The 17,661-nt window shown below is 49.2% G+C and overlaps 1 protein-coding gene across 1 annotated transcript; it reads right to left on the minus strand.

The window, feature by feature from the left end:
* Positions 1-5,454: 5,454 nt before the first annotated feature.
* Positions 5,455-6,345, minus strand: LOC119288492. Its single transcript, XM_037568103.1, has 2 exons — positions 6,172-6,345; positions 5,455-6,056 (listed from the first exon to the last, which is right to left on the minus strand). Exons 1-2 carry the CDS (start codon positions 6,216-6,218, stop codon positions 5,792-5,794), a joined length of 312 nt encoding a protein of 103 aa, XP_037424000.1. The 5' UTR covers positions 6,219-6,345; the 3' UTR covers positions 5,455-5,791.
* Between the last annotated feature and the right edge of the window lie 11,316 nt (positions 6,346-17,661).

The following is a 17,661-nucleotide window of genomic DNA, read 5'->3' on the forward strand; positions in this document are numbered from 1 at the left end:
TGTGTTATGTGTAGCTGTTAACTCTTAATCATGTTCAGTGTATATAACCAAACAACATGCACTAGTATGAGCACAATCAATGCGAGCAACCAAACACAATGCATAGAGACGGTGCTACGATGTAGGAAAAGGAGATGCATGCAACCAATCAACATGCAAATGTTGATTTTTTTTATCTACATATGATCAATCAGAGATAAGTATATAAACGAACAAAAAACGATGCATGTAACTAAACGCATACTATAGCTCCATGATCCTGCGGTGGCAGTAACTCGTGACCAACAGAAACAAAGAGGAGTAGAGAGCAACTACCCTACCCCCTTGACCTGTCGCTTCCATTACGCTACACTTATACTGTACCTTGTCATTCGCGGAGAACTACACGCATGCATCACTTCCAGTCCACTGTATCTTATCTAAACAGAACTACTCTCTCCGTTCCAAAATAGATAACTTAACTTTGTATTAACTCAAGTATAAAGTTGAGTCATCTATTTTAGAACAGAGGGAATACTTGACAAAAAACTATATAGGGCGTGTTTGATTGTCATAGTGAATAGTAAATGCGTTGCATACACATCTCAACCCAGCCTGGCTCTGAAAAAACAGCCTCATATGCGACATCTGCAAGTTGTTTGGTTGCCTATATATGGACTTCCTGCATTAGGGGATCAACTTTGGCATGTTGTTTGGTTGTCTGCATTATCTCGGCGCATACAACTACATGTTGTTTGGTTGCCTGCATGGGGTATGATTAACAGCTAGCACTTACACTTAGCACACAGGGTTAAGAGCTAGCAGAGGAAGGGAGAGAAGAAATGCAGTGTGTGTCGGACCATGGCGACTGCGGTGGATAGTGGTCATGGCACCGTGTCCGACATGACGAGCATGGAGTCGTGGGCGAGCGACCCCGTCGACGGCACGGCGAGCGACACCGTCAGTGAACTAGTTGCAGTGCTCGCGCCATGGTATCGTCCGTGCGGTAGGACGAGAGAGGAGGCCGAGATGATCGACGCCGGAAACGACTCCAATGTAGTGGGACGAGAGAGAGGAGGCCAAAATGATCGACCCCGTCGGCGGCGCGGCGAACTGCAGTGTGTGCGCCATTGCAGCGTCAGTGCAGTAAGATGACGACAAAGAGTGGGCCGAGATGAGCGACACCGGTAACGACTCTAGTGTAGTTGGACGCGGGCAAGGAGATCAAGTGGAAGGGCGTCGGCGTCGAGAGAGATGAATATGAGTGCTTTGAGCAGAGGACAGAGGAGCTCGACATGGCGGCGTCAGTGCAGTACACTGTTGTTCAAAGAAAGATGAAGTTACGATCGTCGAAATCAAAAACTTACAACACGAATGTTGTGAGAAACTGCGAGATTAGACTGCTGGTCAAAGAAAATTTCAAACGATCGATCATGCTCGACGAATCTGACAAAATTCGTCCAGAATAGCTTCAAACAGGAAGACGAAATTAAGAACTTACGGCCGACGAAACTACGAACCGATCGCCTGAATGGAACCGCAGCATCAGGTGCATCTTTTCATGTAGAGCTTACCTCGAACTGAAGCACCGTTGTGTAGATCAAAGGAAGAAGATTAGATAGGAGCTTACTAGAGGTTGAAGAAGACCTCACTTAATCACCTCGCATCCCTCGTGTCTTCACTCTAAATCAAAATTATGATTCTTCAGTTATTTATTTTAGATTTGCAATTCTTAGATTCGGCGATGCCCCTTCCTTTTCGGGGTGGGGGGAAGGTCATCATTATTTGCCATGCGAATTCAGATTGAGATCGAGGTAATTAAGTTAATTAAATTTTTGAATCACTGACTCAGGCTCATTGTCAAATCCTACTCAGTAATTATTGAATCCTACTGTGCAAGGGCCCACTCGTTTGCGCTCGGCTCGGCCTGGCTCGCGAGAAATTGTCGATTCCAACATTTTCAACGAGCTAGCCTCTGGGCTGCTTTAAGAAGCGTGCGATGCAGGCCCAACAGTGAAACCATGCAACCAAACATGCCTCTTGCTTCTCGCGCAGGCCTGGTTGGGCTCTACGCAGGCAATCAAACACACCCATACTCTATCAGTGTGATAAACATATACTGTATCAATGCGAAAATTGGTTTCTGAGCTCAGGCTCAGCTGCTCCCGCACTCATCATCATCCGATCTCATGGGGATTTGTGCCACCCGATGTAATACTGCAGGGTATATTGGCTGTATTTCTACCTAAATGTGGGGTGCATGTGACTCCATTAATTGCGACGGCAGCTGGCCCGATCGAGCGGAACTCTTGGTTCCGCACGGCTCAGATCTCTTTTCGTGCCTGGCTGAGCCGTCTCAAACTTGTTAGCAGCCGTCTTGGTCCTAACTGGCCCACATCTAGGGTTAGAATTTGAGCCGAGTCGAGCCAGCTCAGCTCGATTTGCTAGAGCTCGTTTCGTTAACGAGCTAGCTCGACTCGACTCGTTATTATAACGAGCTCAAATTTAAGATTGGCTTGACTCATATAACTCGCGAGCTGACTCGTTTAGCTTGTTAAGCTCGTTAAAGATATGAACATAAAACCCTTAAATATTATAAAAATGATTATGTATATATTAAACATATATATCACTAACAATAGTAATTTCCTTGTAATGCATGAGTCTTCTAGACGGTTGGGCCTTCAATGGTTAGGCCTTGTGTTGTGCGCCTAGGACATAGGGTGCTGAGTGGCTGATCTTTTTTTGTATTGGGAGTGGCTGATTTTTTGTACCGAGCCTAACGAGTTACACGAGTACTCGTGAGATTGGCTCGTTTAACTTGGTCTATAAATGATCTTAAACTAAAGCTTGGCTCGACTCGTTATTTTTCGAGTTCGAGTCGATTCGAGCTGAGTCACGAGCTACTCGTTTAGCTCACGAGCTTCGAGCTTTTTTTCCAGCCCTACCCACGTCATCACGTGCTTACCTACACTCCAAGCTACGTAGTACTAACAAACAGGTTGTTCCCCTACTCACCTCGCCGACATCGTCCGCAGCTCCATCACCCAGGTCGGTGCAGCTCCATGCAGTCGACGCCACCGTCCTAATTGCTTCAGGCAGCTGCAGAAGATACGGGACGCCGAAGAATCATGCAGAGGTTACCAAGCAAAACAAATACTTAACCACACCTCGTACCTGTGCTTCCTTACATGCTCCCTCGCCACCGCCGGCAGACCTCCCCGTCGTCCCACCTGCAGGTGTAAGCGCCATTCAACACAGGTCACCGTGCTGGTTTTTCAAACCTTGCCTGCTGCCTGCTAAGGAATGAGCTGCTCGCCATGTCTTCGTGGGGGTGGGGCGGGCGTTGGAGGACACCCCTGAACCCCTCATGATTCTTCATTTACTCAGATAGATGATTAAAATTTTGAATCCCTTGGAGCATAAACACACACAACGCATCAGTCCCAGACACGCATGGTGAGCAGAAAAGAAATAGCATTGCAATCCTGATCAGAACACACACAGCAACGTAAAATGTGCATCCACCACAGATATTCAACAACGCCGAACCAAGTTCTTCTCCTTTACACAAGTTAGTTGCATGTCTAGAACTGGAAGAACAAGCGTTGGAGCACATCTCACTGAAATACACCGGAAAATCCTCATACTACAAGTACAGAATTTAAAACTAATTAGTTTTAACAATTTTGATTCTGCACCCCACCAAGTGGTCGCGTGCACGTGTTCCGGCGATGTCCTTTCATGCCACATTTTTTGCACTTCCCTGGTCTGCGCCGTTTCTTCGCGGCATCTCCCTGGTCGGGGCAGGTTGTCCTCTTGTGTCCTTCGCACCTACAAATACTGCAGAACCGTGTTCACCTGCTCAAACCCTCATATGGTGCTTTATCTCAGCTATTCGTTGGCGGTTGGCCTGCCAGCCCCTCTTTGCTTATCTGGTGAAGCTAATCCTACTAGGGCATTCACACTGACCGACTGAGTTGGGCCCATTTCGCAGTCAGCACCACCGTTTGCTAGTATTGTAACTTCACCATTCCCAGGCAGCCCCCCTGCAAGAATGTTTCCCTGACAGTCCTCGAAACCCAACCAATCTGCAAGAATGTTTCCTAGACTACTCCCAACACTTCCATATACTGCAACAAAGCTGCTTGAACATCTTACCGAGCAGCTGTGTTTTGGCTTTCGGTTTGTGAATTTTCTCGGCCCTGACCGAGATGGCCGAAATTCGGTCATTTCAAATATTCCGGTAAAATCTCGGATGAAATTGTTAAACCAAAATTTGATTTTGGTCAAAATTTAACCAAAAAATTGAAATCAACTGATACCAAAAACAAAAGTCCAACATAAATCCGGGAACTAGAAAATATAATGTTTAGCAGACTAGCACCGGGGATTAAAATCAGCATAAAAAGTTCCCTGTAGTCCACACAAACAAGTTACGCAAAGAAAGACATGCAGATCGCCACGGAGCAGCCTTCAAGAACAAACAGAAAGGAGAAGGTTTGTTAATTGCATCAACCATCGAGCGAACAACGCCTCACAAAAAAGACATGCAGGTACCTCAGTCTTTAGCAGAGTTATGGAGGAGTTGCCGACGGCTTCAGCGGCAGCCGGCAGAGGCGAACGATACAGGAGCGGGAGTCATGAGTTGGGGGCCGACAGCGATGAGACATGGACGTGCGGCTGCTGTGCGGGTGCCCCTAGTGCGCAGCGCCGCCGCCGCACAAGACAGGAGGAGAAAATAAGATTGTTTAGGGTTTGGGTGTTCGTTTCGGTCGTTTCGGCTGAGGCAAAGCATAACTGGAAGCCTCCACAAGCTGGGTTGGGCCAAAAGAATTTGAATTGGGCCGAAAAATTCAACCGACAAAGTATTCTACCGGGCCCAAGCGAGATGACCGAATTACGGCTGAGATATGATTTTCTCGGCCGAAAATCAAAACCATGCCGAGCAGCCGCAAACAATCTTCTGCATTGATTTCGTCATCTCTGCATTCAACATGCTTTTCCCATATCTTATCCCGAAGCCGATCTCCCTTGAGTACAAATTGTAGAAGTTATACGCCTCACCAAGTGAATCAAAATTTAATCCTTTCGTTGGTTCCTCGGCAAACTTGTGAAACGACGTCTCTAGAGCACTCATCCTTGATGCACGCGGGGTTCTGTCTGGTGGCGCACCGTCAAGACGCAACCTGATTTTACATCAACATGCAAGCTTGGTCAGTTGTGCACAACAGGAGACAGGGCCTGGAAGGCGGGGCTGGTACACGAACAACACAAAATTATAAGTCTCAACAACCAGAAATGCGCCAAAAGCAGTTCAGGATATCAGATGCAAAATATGTTTTCTGATGACGGGGATGCTCACACTAACCATGGAAACAAACTTTCAACTTATTCAAAAAAATTGACACCTGAACCAAAGCAAACACAGTTTGAACAGGAAATACATTTTTTCCTATGTACTACTATTGATGGTCTGCCGTGAAATAGAAAATCATGCCTCCTGCTTATTTTGTCAACTAGAGTTCCACTTATTATGGGTTTCTAGATTTTTGAATCTACGAACTCTGAATAACATTTCCTTGTCTGTACCTATACATGCACCTTTGTTGACATGCCTAAAATCGAGTGACTAATCCCCTGCCGGAGACAACATTCAGCATGCCTGGTATCTGCCAACCGTTCATCAAAAAACAATTACTGTCAGTCTGTCACAGTTCGTTATAGATAACATGGCAGCGAACTACACTCCGTACTAGGACAAATGGAGTTGCACTCCAGGAAAAAATTCAGAGCAGACGGAATGCAATGGTTACAGAACCTTTTTGTCCACCCCGGCGCCTCCGGGTTCACCCTTGCAAGACTGGTCTGTTGACTGTGCGGACCTCGCCGGAGATGTCTCGCGGCGACGGCGCCCATCGCCTGCTTGCCGCTCCTGGCTACAGCCGCCAACTGGCTGCCCGCACCCTGAACCAGCGTTTGATTCAGACTGCTGAACGCTCGGCGCATCAATCCGCGCCAGAGGAACCGGATCTGGGTGCTCCAAGCAATCCGCGAAGTCTTTACATAGGGGAAATCTGCAAATACATGTCCAAGACGCTGAGGAGCACCAAATATTCACGCGTCGACCAGTATCCTCCTCGCCGCCAAAAAAAAAACGATAGATCTCGAATTTGGGCACAGTTCTCTTACCTGTCGACCACGTCCAGCAGGAAGTCCAGGCCAGCGTCCTCCATCATCGCTTACCGCAACAGCCTTCGATGGCAATGGGGATGGATTATAGCTGCCCCGCGGCGGTGGCTGGTTTCGAGAACCGCCGAGAGGAAGGGTTTGCGGGATTCAGTTGTCGGCAGCTGCCTCTCCATAACTGCGGCCCCACAATCGTCTGTCACACACGCCGTCGAGACACGCGATCCTGAGCCAAACCCATGCTCCACGGCTCAGCCTACAGGTAAACTATCTGGTCAACGGACCAGAATTATAAGCACACGGGACGTTCACCTACACCTACGATTCGGGCCCGCGCCCAGGCACTGTACCATACGCTGCCACGCCGTATACTCACTCCGTTCCAAAATATAGTGTGCCCGTGCTTCCCGAGGTTCAACTTTGACCATAAATTTAACGAATGAGATCAACTACGGCCGAAGAAAAAATTATATAATTGAAAACTTCATTCGAATACGAATTCACTGATATAATTTTTGCTCCCGCCGCAATCGGTCTTGGTAGTTAAATTTATGGTCAAAGCTGAAGCACGTGGATAGAGGAAGCACTACATTGTGGAATGGAGAGAGTACCGAATTACTAACGCATCGCTACAGACTTGTCAGACCACATTATGGGAATCCCCGGACGACAACCAACGAGCGGGATTTCGGGTACAGCTGCGCCCGAGCACCCAAACTCCGCGTCCGTACCAATGGGATAGGTTGTGGGCCAAAATCACTAGTTTGACATTGTCAGGATTTTCTAGTATGATCTGAACCCTTTCAAAAAAATTAGCATGATCTGATCCTTTTGATTGCCATGACTTGTGGCGTTTCTATCCCATTTAGACACGTCAAGCTCATCACCGTTTTTCCCATGAGTAGATAAGTGGCCATGTTTTTTTCAGAAAAGAAGGAGGACCCCCGGCCAGGGCCGGTCCTGAGATTTAAGGGGCCCGGGGTGAAATTAGAATTGAGGCCCCCCTAATATACACATCAAAATATAAAGTATAAAATGAAATGTCCTTTCATTCGCTATCTAGATTATCTCAAATTCTTATATCGTAAATATTCATAATAAAAATTTGTTTTTTTAAAGAGTACTAAATTCTACAGCATATAAATTAAATATGGGCTCATGATCACTCACATATTTCGACCTCGGCAGTATATCTTTCATAGGACCTTCATCCTCTTGATTAGCAATGGTTTGCTTTTCCACGGCAAATATCATTGCCTCGTTTGGATTATTTGAATTGATCATATTCCTCTTGAAAAAATTATTAGCGGATCATATTTGCAATTTACCAACTCATGTCTGTATATGAAGTAAACAATTAGTACGTGAAAACCACCATGAATCAACACTAGATCAAGTCAACAAATCCTACCGTCAACAATTAGTACGCGAAAACCACCATAAATCAACACTAGATCAACTCAACAAATCTTACCAATTATCACGAGGCCTGATAATGCCCTTTCGCACAAATAGAGATGCAACTTGTATCAATTTCTATAGGGAAAATTGCCACAGCATAGCCTACCTCATCCGACGTGAGGACGGGGCCAGGGATGTGGCGCTGTTTCCTGGGCGGTGGCTGGTTGGCGTCGTGGCCTGGGCGATCAGGCAACGACGAGGACGAGGTAGACGCACCACAACTGGCAACCACGCAGATGATTAATTGAGCAGACCGTAGGCGATGAGGTGAAAAATTGACATCCGGCAATAGCTTCGTACGTGCCCCGCCGCATTTGTTTGCATGAATCATGCTGCTGCTGAATCGCCGATCAGCCGATGCGCCGCTAACTCCTCAAACGCAGGGATGTGGATCATATGCGTTACTAACCAACTAACAACAATCCTGCTAATTAGCTAGGCCCAATCGTTTTCTGAGCTGCGAAGAGTACGCTGGAGAAGGAAGGTAGTGTACGCCCCTGGAGTTTCGCCCTAACTACTGACTTTCCTTAACTCCCCGGTGGATGGATACCTGCCCACGTACCTGGGCGGGGGCCGCTGGAGTCGGGGGCCCGGGGCGGCCGCCCTCCTGCCCCTCCTCAGAGCCGGCCCTGCCCCCGGTCTCTACATCTGAACGATGCATGCAGCCATTTTATTAATTATTTACACAAGACCGTACAAAGTCATACAACAGTAAAACTAAAATCATCATCTAGGCAACATCTGTCGCTATTCCTAACTAGTTGATAAAGGGGCGCTGATAGTCTGGGCCTAATACCAAATATACCTCGCATCCAAACCTAACATCTAAGACCCGAGGTCCCAACCAGGACGCCTGCCCGGTATGAGGCACCCACCAGTCCGACGCACTCCTCAATCAGGACGCCTGCCGAGTATGAGGCCGCCGCAGCCACCTGCCACCAATCCATCTTCAATGTTGTACTGCTGCATCAACCTTGCCCGATCTCGCTGCCGTCGACGCCACCATGGCACCAGACAGCTCTACCGCCCTGCGCTCGTCCATCAACACATGTCCATCACCAGGACTCCGCTGCTCCACGCTGCCAGACCCGCCGCCGTCGACACGGTAGATGCCACACCGCACCACCTACGGCACCACGAACCATCAGTGCACACTCGCGCACACCCTCCGTCTCAATGCCCAAGACGGCGCCTCCAAGGAGGTAACGATGTCATGACGCCGCCGCCGCCCATTCACGTAGAACTAAGGTTTTCACTCGGGCACATACAGAAGAGGGAGTAGACCTCGCCGTCGCCACCAAGGAGGGAAATGACGTCGAGAGCGTCATCGACAACGTGGCCGCCGCCGTCGGCCAGAGGTTTCCGCCGGACAAGCTCCCACCCCGGCACCCACCGGGCCAGCCAAGAACATCATCGCCGGAGATCAGGACTAGCTGATGGGGAGAGCCGCGTGCAAAGATGATCCGCAACGGATCTACGAGAGGGGCATGGAGAACCACCTCACGCCATGACCGCTAGCGTATGACGACTCTCGAGCCATCGAGATCCGTCCGCCCGACCAGTGAGCCGCTGTGCGACCATCAGGTCAACGAAGTCTGCAAGTCCTCCGGCCGGCAGATCCGCGATGATGGCGCCTACCGATGGACTCCCGTACCACACGCCCTGCAGATCCATGCCACAAGGCCGATGCCCAAGCACCACGCTGGAGCACAGCCACGATCTACCGGCCACAGCAGTGCGACAAACAACTCTAGCGAAGCCTGAGCCCACACCCCACGCGCCTCCACGCGCGAGCCGCGTGCTCACCGCGTGCACTATCGCCGTCTCGCCGCGGTGACTACCACCTCCTCGGCCGAGCGCCCCGCAGCAGCCATGGCATCGCGAGATGGGATGAACGGGGCCCCGCCGCCGCCGACGCCACACGGGCTTTGCTCGGCGGCGCCTGCCGGCGGCGGCGAGGGAGGGAAGACTGGATAGGTAGGTTCTGGCGGCGGCGGCTAGGTTACGTCCGGGTCGCCCGCGGGGGAGACGACACGGACGTCTGGTTATCTCAGATAAGTGGCCATGTACATTTGTAAAGCTAGACAACTTATGTATTTAAGGACTGCCAAATTCTTTACGTAACCTGTATCTGAAATCAATACAAGGCGCCTCTAGCACAACCATTTGTCAAAAAAAAAAAGATAAATGGCCACGGGCACACGTTACGGGAAATGCCACTGTCCATGGCGTTTCCAGTAATGCCCTATGATTTGGCATTTTTACCCTCACACTTTAGGAGGTCAACTACTACTCAACCAGGTCATGGTCAGGCCAGAAAACCCGTTGGTTTGACGTTTCTATGTGGGCTAGAAACACCGTAAGCCATGGCGTTGCTGAAAAGGGTTAGATCATGTTAAATTTTTGGGGAGGTCATTTTGTGCTAAAAACTCCTAACAAGGTCTAGTGATTTTGGCCTAGGATGTGGACTTTTGATTTGCCAGTGCGAGCGTCGACTCGTGAAGGCGCAATGCTTCACGCATGGAATATTATGTTGGGGATGGGTTCGGTAATTTGAAGCAAGGATGGTGTGGTGGCGGCATTCTCATGGTTGACTTGTGTCCTCAGACTCCGGCGTTGTGACGACGTTTGCTCCAGCGTTGACGCGGAGCTTGGGAGGTAGCTTAGAAGCGGACGTAGATTGTGGTTTGCATTGACAACATCTGAAAGATGGTAGATCATGTGATGTGTTCATGGTTCGTCGTGGCTAACAGATATGACTTGCTCCTCCGACGTCTTAAACATGCGGGGTGCTAAATCTGGAATTCGATGGCGTCTTCCAGGTGTTGCCTCCGTCTGAGTTGTTCAACGGTAATGACTTCGTCTTTGGTAAGCCATCTTAGGGTCGTAAAGTTGTATATTAGCGATGGAGCCGCGTCGAGCTCGGGTGAGGAGGTGATCCATCAGTTTTTTTTGTAATGGCTGCAGTGGTGGTGTCGAAGGCACGTAACGGGCGATAGTGTCAAGCTTGAAAGATTCTTCGGTTTGATTATAAATTTTCTTCTCTGCTGGTGTTCCCTTACACAAAGGCACGTTTTGCTGCCTATTTTTTCAAAACACTAAACACACGCATGCTCTTGAAGAGTACACACACTAGCAAAAAAAGATCGTGGTTTCAGACCGCGCGGGAGTTTGCTCGGACAGAGTATTCACTTATTTGGTTGCCACACAATCCTTTTGTGGATCTTTGTAAGTCCACTGTTCCCTGGACGTACTACCTATCTTCACCGTGTCCGACATTTGAACCCGAATAAAGTGCTCCTCCAAGCAAAGAATCTTGAACAATTTTTAAACTCTCAAACGCATAGTTTTCTTCTTTTCTTCTCCAGCAAGAACCGGCCGGTCAACATATGCGTATTTTTTTCCTCAACCCTGTGAATCGACTGATCAACCTGGAGCTAGCTAGCTAGCTTGCCAAGCTCGTTCTCTCTGGCAATCCAAACATTATCCTTTCTCGCCGTAGAGTTGGTAGGTCGGTAGGTGTGCACCCTTGCGTCCGGAGCATCTACTAAAATAGTGGATTTTATCAAATCGTGCACACGCAAGAGCTGGAATATTATTAGAGATAGAGAAACAAGAAAAGAAAGAAGAAGAAGCGATCGTGTGACAATATTCCATCGAGCTAGCCAGTTCTGCGGACAAAGCTATAGGCTATTGCTGTAGATCGACTGACGGCTCAACGACCGTGCGTGCCACTTCGGGCCATTTCGGTCAACGAGGATTGCCGGCCCTGACCATATGCCTGCTGCCTCCGCCAAGCTTCAAGGAGAGGGGCGACATGATCTTGAAACAGATAGAGTCCACTCCAAACCCATAAAATATTGCTTGCCTGCCCCCCTTGTGTGTACAAAGAAAATTCGGAACCTGCTCGGTCTGACCTCGACGTGAGTGTGCTTGCTCAGAAGACGCATTTGCGTGCGTACCTCAGAGGCCGCTGGGCTGTAGCATCGACCGACTACGACACGACACCACTGTTGTTCGCTCGTGGCATCCCCGGTGTTGGTTTTAGGGATGTTGCACATCACGTTGTTTAGTGCTGCCGCTCAAGGCAATGGCTTCCGGGACGCTATGTACGACTTAGACAGTGCTTCCCCCATGTCTTCCGCCTCCGACTAGGCCAGGTCCTGCAGCCTACTTGCCTACCTGCTGGCGCTCTTGGTGGGGTACGTTGATCTAGTCGAGTTTGAGGCCCTGACGCGGTTAGGGTTTCCTGGGTCCCGTCTCTTCGCCTTTCATGGCTTGAGTCTGGACTAGGGGGTTTAGCTATCACTGGTAGAAAAAGGGCTTGTTGTCCCGGTCCGTAAGGGCCTTTTGTCCCGGTTCTGGAACCGGGACTAAAGGGTCGGTACTAATGCCTTGTCCCTTTAGTCCCGGTTCAATCCAGAACCAGGACAGATGGGCATCCACGTGGCTTGTGCGCGGAGCCCAGGCAGAAGACCCTTTGGTCCCGGTTGGTGGCACCAACCGGGATCAATAGGCATCCACGCGTCAGTATTTTTGTGGTTGGGGTTTTTTTTTGAAAAGGAGGGTGTTTGGGGGTTTTGGGGGGTTAATTTAGGTGTTTCATATATTGTGTTAGCTAGCTATAATTAATAGAGAGAAGTGTCTTCTCTTATGTCCGTGCTTGGTCGACGCTACGTACTATACATACGTATAGAGAGGACTAGACACGCTAGCTAGTAAGCAAACGAAGGAAACAGAAGATCGTCATGAACATATATGCATACAGAGAGAAGTGATATCGACCACCTCTCCTTCTCCGAGAGATTGGTCGAAAACAAGTTCTCGTATATCTATCCGACACTACCGGCTACATATATACAATATTATCTCTTACAAATATAATCATACGGACTCATGGTCCACATAGTATTCTCCGTCTTCAGCGATCACGTGGTCAAGAAAGAATGCCGCCAATTCCTCTTGAATTGCTCGCATGCGAGCTGGTGCTAGGAGTTCATCCCGCTTCCGAAACATCTAATTTGAAGAAGGGGGTCAATACATATATATATATGAATGAATGAAACTCAACACAAATGATGGTAATAAAATAAAATTGTGAATGTTGTTATTTACGTACTTCATATTGTTCGTCAGAGTATCCGCCCCGCTCACAGGTCGTGTGGCGGATGGACTCGCAGACGTAGTATCCACAAAAATCATTCCCTTGTTCCTGCCACAACCACTTTACAAGAAATAGAGGTCAATCAAACTGATAAGCAAGAATGCTAAATGGTATTGATGAAACTAGCGCTTGAATCACTAGGAGATGCGCAGAACATGCTACTATAGTACTTACTTTTGGGTGTCTAAATTCCAGCTCCTTCGGCAGTTCCGGAACTTTTCTGGTGAATTTTCTCCAAACCCTGCCGGACAAAAAAAACAATTACTTGATATCAGGAAATGAACAAAGTTGCTGATATAGTGGATAATGATCGATTTAACTTACTTCTTGAGGATTTCAGTCATGTCCGCATACTCCTAGGGATCTTTTCGTTTAGAGTCCAAGACGGTTACTACTCCCTGCTCAAGCCTAATCTCTAGGAGAATATAGTGGAAACTGCACACGCATGCATAACTCATCAATTACATTACTATAACCTGGACTAATATATAAGGGAAACCGAATATGACCAAGACAGTAACACTCACTTGAAGTTGTAAGGAAAGAGTATTATATCTTTGTTTTCATTTTTTTTGAATGATCGTAGCAAGTTGGCCTCGGTATCTTCGGGACGATGTTCAACCTCAGTTGCATCTATGAGATATGTGTTAACGAACCCAATATCACCGATTTGTCTTTTCTTCAATTTGGCGATCTTCAATCTGCATAATATAGTGAGGATAATTATAAATACATGCAATGAAAGAGATGAGCTATATAGAGAGACTTAATGACAGAAGTAGTAGTACTTACAGACAGTAGCAGGTGATCGTTGTTTTATCGAGGCCAATTGATTGAAAAACTGATAGAACTCCTCAAATGGAATAGGCAACAGTTCAATTCCAACGAGGTCATGCTCCGGTTTAACTCTCGCATACAAAGTACTCCTCCCCCAGACTCTCGGCAGATTTTCAAGTACCAATCATGTAATCTTCGCATCATCGTTGTTAAAGATTTTTCATCTTCGACAAGAGGCTTCCCATACTCGTATCTGTGTATCTGCACCTCCATGGGATCATAATGTACATCGTCGGGCAGGTAATCGTCAACATTGCCATAACCGGGCACCATCCTCGGATCGACGATGTCGCTAGGCACCTTGAGCGGGGGGCACGATTGCTTCGCTTGTTCGCCAAGCTGGGAAATTTGTTTCCCAGCTGCTCGTCGTTCTTTCAGCCTTTACTGACTGTACTTCCCAACCGCTCCTCTTCGTCCCATGTCTTTGCAATAATGCGCTCATAGTTGCCTTTCGGCGGAGACTTGGGTGGTTTTGCCAGGGCAGCCAGAGTGCGCTTCACTTTCACCGGATCTACCTTCTCCTCCGGAGGTGGATGTCTCTTTGCTTTCAACCCTTGAAACCAGTCATCCACTTCGGTTCGCGCGATCTTCGCGTTCTCCTCCGGGGTCCTCTCGTATGGTAACTTCTGTGGACTCTTCAGAGAAGGACCGAATCTGTATGTCCTCCGCCTCTGGTTGTACTGCTAGACGCCGGCCGAGCAGACGAAGCGGTTGTCTTCTTTACTTGCTTACGAGGCGGAGGAGAAGGACTACGACGCGCCGGAGCAGCTGCCGGAGCGGCGGCGGGTCTCTTCCGCCCTTGCTGACGAGGCGGAGAAGGAGGAGGCTGGCTGCTCGGGCGCGCCGGCGCAGGCGGAGTGCCGCCACGTGCCAGAGAAGGAGCCGGCCGAGGGCCCTGATCGTCACTCGCCGGAGGAGGAGGCGGTGGAGAGGCGGAGTGCCCTGACTCGCCGGAGGAGGAGGAGGAGGCGGAGGCGTCCAGTTCGGAAGGTTGATGATCTCCTTCCGCCATAGGCATGGAGTCTTCAGAGCAGACCCCAGCCGAGTCTCCCCTTCACCGGTAGGGTGGTCAAGCTGGAGGTCCTCAAATCCCTCCGTTATTTCATCCACCATCACCCTAGCATATCCTTCTGGAATCGGCCGGCAGTAAAAAGTTGCGCCGGGTTCAGTAGGATAAACAGAGCCAACAGCCGCCTTGACCTTCAAATTCATCCATTGCGTCATAAGGTGGCAATTTTGAGACTCCGTGATAGCATCCATGGGATAGCTGGCAGGAGCCGTCAAGGCATGCTCCGGCTGAAGCAGCTCGGTGGAAGCCACACTGCTTCTGCGCTAAGATGGCGGGGTAGCTTCGGGGGAAGCATCGATAGTACGTTTGCTGCGATTTGCTTCTCGTTCCTCTATCGCGTCTACCTTTGCTTGCAGCGCCTGCATTTGGGTCTGCTGCACTTTTTCCCTCCTCTCATGGGATTTGTAACCGCCTGCGTCCGGAAACCCAACCTTCCACGGAATGGAGCCTAGCGTGCCTCGTGTCCGTCCAGGGTGCTCAGGATTCCCGAGGGCCATTGTGAGCTCGTCGTTCTCTCTGTCTGGAAAGAACTTCCCTTGCTGCGCTGCTTCGATATACTGCTTAAGCTTCCTGACTGGTATGTCCATTTGATCGTTCGTCCAAATGCACTTCCCTGTTACAGGGTCCAAGGTTCCGCCAGCCCCGAAGAACCAAGTCCTGCAATGGTCTGGCCAGTTAATTGTCTCTGGTTCGATCCCTTTATCAACCAGATCATTCTCAGTCTTGGCCCACTTAGGCAGGGCTGCGAGGTAGCCACCTGACCCCGTGCGATGGTGAAGCTTCTTCTTCGCAACATTTTGCTTGTTTGTCGCCGACATCTTCTTACTCTTTTCCGATGCCTTGTGGGCCACAAATGCGGGCCAGTGATCTCTGATCTTCTCATATCTGCCCTTGAATTCTGGTGTTTCATTATTTTCGACAAACTTATTCAGTTCTTTCTTCCACCTCCTGAATAGTTCTGCCATCCTCTTAAGAGCAAAAGACTTGATTAATTGCTCTTTAACTGGGTTCTCTGGATTATCCTCTGGCAGTAGGGTGAAATTTGACTTCAGCTCAGTCCAAAGATCATTTTTCTGCATATCATTGACATAAGACACCTCAGGGTCTTCTGTAGCCGGCTTAAACCATTGCTGGATGCTTATCGGGATCTTGTCCCTAACCAGAACCCCGCACTGAGCAACAAATGTGTTCTTTGTTCGGATGGGTTCAATCGGTTGGCCGTCGGGCGCGATTGCTATGATCTCAAACTTTTCATCCGAGCTCAACTTTTTCTTCGGGCCTCGTATCTTTACCGAAGTTGTGCTCGATCCGGAGGGCTAGAAAAAAGAACAAAGACTTAATTATTTTGGAACGGAGTCCTAGATAGGATAATTCGCTTTTTGGTACAAAGTTCAGCAAGAACCTTCCAAATATCGTTATTTGGAAGGCCTTTGCTGAAATTCATACAAAAGGCAAATTATCCTATCCGGGACACCATTCCAAAATAACTTTGGAGGACTTCGTCATGCCCTGGTTACTTCCGGCTAATGATGAAGCCATGGATTTCTTCAATACTTTGACACTAGGAAACCTCTCTCGACCCCTCGGCGATCCTCGACCCCTCGGCGATCCTCGACCCCTCGAACCCTCGACGACCCTGGAACCCTCGACCCCTAGACGACCCTGGAACCCTCGACCCTCGATCCCTCGACCCTATAGAACCCTCGAACCCTCGACCTTGAAACCCTCGACCCTTGACCCCTTAACGACCCTCGACCCTCTACCCTAGTTCCCGACCCTCGACCCCTCGGCGATCCTCGACACCCTCGTTCCCGATAAAAATTAAGAAAAAGAAGAAGAAGAAGAAGTAAGAGGAGAAGAAGAAAGGAATAGCTAGAGGAGAAGATCGAAGAAAAAAAAGAAGAAGAAAAAGAGGAGAAGAAGAAAGGAATAGTGGAGAAGAAGAGAAAATAGAACTTTTTTCTTCTTCTTATTTATTTCTCCTCTTCTTCCTCTCCTCTTCTTCTTTCTAAGTCATGCTTATATACACAGAGTATTGGTCCCGGTTCGTACCCCTCTCGACCCCTCGTCCCTCTCTCGACCCCTCGACGACCCTCGTCCCTGATAACATTTTTTTCTCCCCTCGACCCCTCTTGACCTCTCGTCCCCCTCTCGACCCCTCATCATCATCTATCACCCCCCTCGTTTTCTTTAGCATATATCCATGAACAAAAAAATAATTCATATATAGAAAAAAATGCTATATGAACATACATACATATGAGCATATACAGAGAGCATATACATAGCCAAATCCATATACAGAGAGCATATACATACATACGTACATACATATGAGCATATACATACATACATAGCCAAATCCAAATACATATGAGCATATACATACACATATGAAAAAATTTATCACACACAGAGAGCAGCGGCGGCGGCGGCGATGGTCAGAGCGACAGGGATCGATGGGAAGGGGCGGGGAGCTCACTGGGGCGCAACGGGGAGGAGGCCGGGGACGGGGAGGAGGCGAGCGACAATGCGGGGGAGGCCGGCGACGCGGCGTGGGGCGACGGGGAGGGGGCCGGAGATGGCGCACGCAACGACGAGGAGGAGGCCGGCGACGACGAGAAGGCCTGCGGCGGCGTGGGGCGACGGCGACGGGGAGCGGGCGACGACGGGCTCGGGGCGGCGACAACGACGATGAACGGCCTGGCGGCGTCGGGGGCGAATGGGAGCGGTTGGCGAAATTTTCACAAGTGCTACCTTATATACCCAGAGCAATGGTCCCGGTTCGTGGCACGAACCGGTACCAATGCACACCTATGGTCCCGGTTCGTGCCACCAACCGGGACCATAGGTCTCTTTTCAGCAGCCGAAAGGGCGGGAAGCAGAGGCCTATGGTCCCGGTTGGTGGCACCAACCGGGACCAATGGCCTTGTGCTGCCCCGCGCCCAAAAGTTTAGTCCCA

This window comes from Triticum dicoccoides, chromosome 4A (genome assembly GCF_002162155.2).
Source record: "Triticum dicoccoides isolate Atlit2015 ecotype Zavitan chromosome 4A, WEW_v2.0, whole genome shotgun sequence".
In the NCBI taxonomy this organism is placed as follows: Eukaryota; Viridiplantae; Streptophyta; class Magnoliopsida; order Poales; family Poaceae; genus Triticum; species Triticum dicoccoides.